At 33.0% G+C, this 6,895-nt stretch overlaps 1 protein-coding gene across 2 annotated transcripts in view; it reads right to left on the bottom strand.

The window, feature by feature from the left end:
- Window positions 1-634: 634 nt before the first annotated feature.
- Window positions 635-6,895, bottom strand: part of LOC106469561 (copper-transporting ATPase 2-like) — a 75,476-nt gene continuing 69,215 nt past the window's right edge. For both annotated transcript variants that reach the window (XM_013930056.2, XM_022398101.1), the window contains exons 10-11: window positions 6,527-6,667; window positions 635-1,204 (exon numbers count right to left, since the gene is read on the bottom strand). In XM_013930056.2, coding sequence (XP_013785510.1) covers window positions 917-1,204; window positions 6,527-6,667 — 429 coding nt within the window. In that variant the 3' untranslated portion in view covers window positions 635-916. The remainder of the gene's footprint in view (window positions 1,205-6,526; window positions 6,668-6,895) is intronic.

Below are 6,895 nucleotides of genomic sequence, written 5' to 3'. Positions count from 1 at the left end.
GTTGAAGATTTTTGTTGGATAACCTTACTGATCTTTTGACATTCTTTAAAGAAGTTACTGCTTGATGACTTATGTATGGACTTTGTGTATCTGGATTTTTCAGAAACCATTTGGCAAGGTATCACATAAAAGGATTGTTAAAAAAGTGTCTATGTAGGTTTTGGGGGGATAGGTTGTCTCATTGGATAGAAAACTGGCTGGATGGAAGAAAGCAGAGGGTCGTTTATAAATGGAGTTCTGTCAAGTTGGGTACCCCAGGGCTCATTGTTAAGACCTTTTTTCTTTTTGATTTACATCAGTGACATAAATGAAGGAATGATCAGTAAATTAATTAAATTTGCTGGTGATATTTAGGTTTTGGGTGTTGCTGGCTGTGAAGAGGATGATGCTTCTTTACCAAAGAAGTTTCATTACTTGGTGAGTTCGGCAAATAAATGACAGATGGATTTTAATTATAATAATTGCAAGGTAATAGTGAGATATCATAACTTAAATTATGAGTATAATTTTGATGGGAATTACCTTAACAATGTTATGGAAGAAAAAAGATCTTGGTGTTCTAATTGCTCAGTCTCTAAAGCCGTCCAAGCAATGTGCCATTACTAATGACAGGATAAATAAAATTTTAGGTTGTGTCTACAGAAATAGAAGGCTAAATAAGTTATAATTTCATTGTGTAAGTCATTGGATAAGTCACATCTAGAGTACTGTGTTCAGTTTTAATAAGCTTCTTACCTTAAGAAGGACGTTGAATTGGAAAGGGATCAGAGAAGGGCTACTAATGTGATCCCTGGAATTTTTCTCTTGAAAAAAGAAGAGTTACAGGTGGTCTAATTGGGGGGTTTACAGTTGTTAAAGAAATTGGTTGTGTCAATGTATCATATTTTTTTTTTTGCTTATCCAATTTATACATTATTTACATTACTGGGTATCTAAGAGTTAAAATAACAAACTTAAAATTATTATGTACCTTTGAGGTCTGTGCTTCTTCAACCAGTTTCACAATCTGGGCTAATGTTGTGTCTTTCCCTATATGGGTAGCACTGATAAGTAGCATTCCATTTTGGTTGATAGAACCTCCAATAACCTGAGAACCTGGACGTTTGGCTACAGGTAGAGATTCCCCCGTAATAAGTGATTCATCTGCCATTGAATTTCCAAAGGTAACTCTGCCATCAACTGGTATTTTTTCACCGGGAACTACCTGAAATTCAAACACCATGATAAAAACACTAGTTGTCATAAATAACACTGTTCTTCTTAAATTCATACTGAGTCAAGACAGCAATTACATAATATACTTTTTGTTTCAATCCAAGATTAATAAGCACATGTACCTAGTGAAATTTGAAATTTAACAAAGTACATTTATTCATATATTATTACAGATTTATAATGTAGCACACAAGTAAACACCATCACAGAAAGCTTTACATTTACAAGTGAATCAATCACCTATCAGAATGACACAATACCATCTTTCAAAGTTATTTTTTTCTGATACAAAGCATTTTAGGTAACAACAAAAAGCTTTTTCTATTTGGAATATGAAGGCATATTAGGTGTTTTCCATCTTCTTTATTTAGTAACATGAGCACTAAAATACATCAAAATTGTTTCCCTGATATTTTCATGCACAGGGCTTGAAAATCTTTGGAATGACTATTAACACTGCAAGGTAAGTGACATAAAATGTTTACTCATCCTGTTCTACAAAATATCATTTTCCAAAGTCATAATAAAACATTTCAAACTTTAGATGTCGAGTTTATTCTCAGCAGTAGTTTCCTGAACATTTTTCACTCATCCTGACTAAACATTATTTAGGGATCAGAGCAATTGCTCAATAAATTAATGACCTATTTATAATATTAGACCTTTGATGTAAACATCAACCAATGATTGCTGTCACTTCACATGATGTATATGTAAATATTAATAATCCATCAATATTTTGATGTTCATTCCAATTAAGGTTACAAATAAACAAAGAATCAATAAGATGTCAGAATAATCCAGGAAAAATGAGAGAAGGTGGCACATTCATAAGTGTATAGATCTGTCAGAGGCTGTCAAACAAAACAATGATGTGATGCTAGTCTTGACAAACTAACTATGCCCAGTCCAGGTTAATAATACTGTGTACAGATTCTGGACTGGAGAAATGTGGAAACTGACGGTAGAGCCAAGGTTCCGTTCCTGATGATGCACAAGGTCTAAAATCTTTGATGCAGGTTTTCTGGCTGAGGTATAGGCCTGGAAATTAGATCAAATGAAGACAAAATAAATCTGGGAAATCTATCCACTCCCCAAGAAGTGGAAGAAAGAACACAGAGGATGTTCATTGTCTTTGTAACTTGCCTCTGAGTGCTTCATGTGTGGAATAAAAGTTAGTTTATTGTCAAAGAGAAGTCAGAAGAGAAACCCAGGCACCTCTTAGATGGAACTTGGAGTCACTATGCAATAGTCAAGAATGCATACAAATAGTTTTAGATGATGAACATTTACAACTATTTGTAATCATTTACTCAACAGTTTATTGAGGACAATTTGGAGCATTGGAGCTGCTGCTCAATATACTTTATTTTCAATGACTGAAAGGAAATCTCAAATTCATTGACATAGAGGCTGTCTACAACTGTTGGATAAAGTTTAATGATGGTACTGATCTTTGGGTTGAAATCTGTGAGACACAATACACAGCCCTGAGGTACTCAAAGCTTCTGCATAAGGACTGGAATATTAACGATCTCACATGGACTCAAAATGACTTCATTGCTACAAACATGGGCAAATAGCTATGCAACCATTAAAATGTAGATACTGTAAAATATTGAACCTTTACATGGTGTCATAAGCCTTCTCAAAATTAAAAAAAGTATTAAAACAAGATGTTCACTCTTGAGAATGGCTTCCCTGATTGAGTTTCAAGTTGAATCAATTGGTTTAATGTGGATTGCTGCCTGAGAAAATTACATTAAATGTTAAAGATGTTGCTTGATTTAAGGAACCAAACAAAATTAGCATTAATCATCTTCTTCACATAGCTAGTTAGTTGGTTACTGTATTGGATCTATAATGAGAAAGAAATCTGAGATCCTTCTTAGACTTTGAAAAATGTATGAAAATTGCCCAATGCCAGAAATTAGGAAAATGACTCTTCCTGCTAAATCTAGCTGACAACAATTAGAAGATGACCCACAGAAACAGAGAAATGGCATAACATCTCAAAATGGATATCATCTGGTCAGATCAATACAGAGCCATTCTAAGTTCCACCAGAGTGAAAGCTCTGTTGTAGTCCTTGAGACAATCATTACGAGAAGAAAAAATAATTCTTTTGGCCAGTGATTTGAAGGCCAAAAAGTCAAGAAATGAGGTGAATGTGCTAGAATGACAGCATCAGTAATTGTCTAGAAGTCATAATTTTTTGGCCATTTGGTTGTAAGATTGAAGAGAGATATGATACACACTTCCCATTCACCTTCTGAATCTTGTCCTAGATGACCTTGGAACTGAGATGCTGAACATGAACCTAATTCGAAATTCTTTTTGGCTCTAATGGACTTAGGCTGCAATCTACTGAAAAGTTATGAAGCTGGACAGAATAGGGGTATTTGCAGAAATTCCAGGTTTTTTTTTCAACTTCGTTGTACCCCTTGAAGTTGAGAGTTTAGGGATGAAAGTTGCATTCATTAACAGTGAGTAAATTAATGATGGTAGGACCAATTTTGAAGGTTTGGTGGTGGAACGACTGGTTTTTTTCCAATTCTTATCATTGTACACAAGTTGATCAGCATTGACTGTGGACAATCTTTTTCTTAAAAAAATGGGGGAAAATGTTCATTGTCTACCTTCTAAAGAAAGAATGGAAAGAGATAGATCAATAGCAGTAAGTGCCTTGATCAGAGGATGGACATAAGTATATTCTTCAGTATTTAAAATAGAAAAGATCCAAGAGCAAACCTCCCAAAATCAACTCCTCCCATCAATATTATCACCACTCTGGAGTAAATTGCGTTTATTTAAATACTCCAAATGATAGAGAGATCACTATATGTCTAATGATTTGAGAAATGGAGACATGGATGATAATGACTTCAGAGTTGCAGTGAATGATGTAGAAGTGTGTGTGTGTTGATCAACCTGCAATGTTACTCTTCCATGAAACTTGTCCTTCCTTATTAATGAAAACTGCTGAATGATTAAGATATCAGCAGGTTTGAAAAACATCTCCAGTAAGGACATATACCCAAGATGGTAAGAAGCAATCAAGACCTTTATATCATCCATATTAGTGTGAATAAACTTTACAGTTTTACTTTCCAGAATTCCAGTAAGCCAGGACTAGACTGAAGCCAAAGGGACTGTTCCCAAATGTTCAGTGGTTCTTGTTGTAAGAACAAAAACAGGAGAGGATGCGATTTATCTGTTTAACTCCTTTCTTACAATAACCCTTTTCTGTGCATGTCACAAGATTTTACTTAGTTAGGTTTAAAATTTAATTAAGCTATTTTATGATTAATGTTTCTCAAAGAAATCAGCATTAAAATTTACAACATAGTTCAAAGTTTATATTATTGAAGTCTTAATTCCTTTATTTCAAAAGAAACCTTACAGAAAAATTCTTACAAATTTTGTTTTATTCTCTCATGCTGTGCAAGTTCAGAAAATGGTAAATTTGTGTATTTGTAGTTTGAATAATTATTGACTCATGTTAAACTTCCATATATAGAAAGAATCTAGGTTAATTGCTCTGTTGACACATTTTTCTTTCCAGTTCCCTAGGGAATGTTCGGAGAAAGGGAAATAAATTTGTCTGAACTCTTGAAAGATGCCACACCCACTTTTTACAACCGAGTTGCAATTTCTCAGCCAATATTACTTAGTTCAGTTACATGTTCATAACCAATTGAAAAACTATTATTTTAAAATTGGCACAAAGAATTATATAGAAAACTAATTAAACTGCTCTTAGCATTGTTGCTTCTTTGTCCCTGCCACTTTAACGTTATTTCTCACCTAGACATACGTTAGTTAGATAGACAGTTTTCAATTATTTAAAAATAAGCATTCGTAAATATAATATTTAATTAACACACAAAGAAAATTTTTGATTTTGGAAAGAAAATCATGAAATCAATGACAATAGCCAAAACTGTTTTTATTAATGAAACATTTCTTTAAACAGTTTAAACCAAAACTGTGTAACTTAGTGGTATTAGGTACAATCTTGTAACAGTATATAGCTCATCTAAACATCAATATTATAAAAGTGTATTAAGCATGATTTGAAAGGGTTGTATTTCAGATATCTTTAAATAGCAGCATTATAAATAACCTTATAAAAAAAAATGTTAATAGGTTTTAGATTCAGCATTTGTTTGTGTATACTTGGATTCAAGATACTTTATTGTTCCAGGAAATAATATTAACAGTACCTTCCTTGAAGTGAATTAACAATTAACCAAAAGAATAAATCTATTAACTGTTAGCAACAAGAACCTTTATAACCAGAAATACACTGTCATCACACTCCAAACAAGATTCATTTTATAGGCCTTCAAAGTGAAAAAAACTGCAGGTTTTTATTTGGACCCCAAGTGACCTTTCCAACATTACACAATTGCTCTGCCCTCACAGTCATATCATAGTTATTCTTAACAGGTAGGACAAATACCAATATGGCAGCAAATAGTTTTTGTTTGTTTGTTTTAGGGCAAAGTCATGTTGTGCTATCTGTTGTGTCCACAATTGGGATCAAACCCCAGATTTTATCATTGTAAGTTTATAAACTTACTGCTGTCCCACCAGGAGATTGACAGCAAATACAAGTGACAGCATTATTTCTCTTATTGAAATGCCAGTAATGCTTCACTTTCATTTCTAAAACAATGTGACATATCTTAAAAATCAAGGCAACAGGTTTTCGATACTTCAGATATGTACATTATGTTGTTTTGTTCATTAGCAACATAAAATCTGTGTTTGAGCTAACTGTCATAGTAGGCAAAGAAAAAGTCAGGAGCCACATTTAATTCGAATAAACCATAATGATTCATTCCCTCAGTTATTTCTTTTTTTAAAATTTAAACAGGAAACAAACTACCTAATTTAATGTTTTGAAAAACCTATAAGCTTAGATGCATGAAACATCCTATGTTATTAAACAAAGTTAGTTCATCTTTAGGCCTTATCTTGTAACAAGTTTGATGATGAAAGCATTTCTGTTTTAAATTAAAGTACTTTAGCGTAGACTGCCAACTCCATTTAAGGGTTAACCCAACTCATTAGCTCCTTTGTATCAATCTAGTTAACAAATCACTACAACAGTGCAATAAATATTTTGAGAAGTCACAATGCAAGATCTGCCAAGAGAGGATACCCAGTAAATATGTTTTTTTATTTTTTTTATTTCTGATATACACCTAAGCATACATCAAAAGAAGGTAATTCATAGTTATTATGTTCCACACTACTATCTAAGTGAAGTTCTTAATGAACTGTTTATAACAAAGTTTCTAACCTTTAAAATATCCCCACGTTGAACAAGCTCCACATCAATTTGTTTTTCGGATATAATCTGACAATCAGAGTCTACATCGACAAGTGTAGCTTCTGTTGCTTGTAGCGAAATAAGTTTTGCCAGAGCCTCAGAAGTCTTACCCTAGTGATAAAATTATAAAAAGTAGTTTAATACAATTTCAGAAGGAAAAAATAGATTTGATTTTTTTTTAAGTTTTAAATGTATTGATAGCGAGTTAAAAGTTCCCAGAAGTTTTAAATGTATTGATAGCGAGTTAAAAGTTCCCAGAAGTTTTAAATGTATTGATAGCGAGTTAAAAGTTCCCAGAAGTTTTAAATGTATTGATAGCGAGTTAAAAGTTCCCAGAAG

This window comes from Limulus polyphemus, unplaced genomic scaffold (assembly GCF_000517525.1).
Source record: "Limulus polyphemus unplaced genomic scaffold, Limulus_polyphemus-2.1.2 Scaffold3545, whole genome shotgun sequence".
Classification (NCBI taxonomy): domain Eukaryota; kingdom Metazoa; phylum Arthropoda; class Merostomata; order Xiphosura; family Limulidae; genus Limulus; species Limulus polyphemus.
This window is presented reverse-complemented; position numbering and strand designations above follow the sequence as displayed.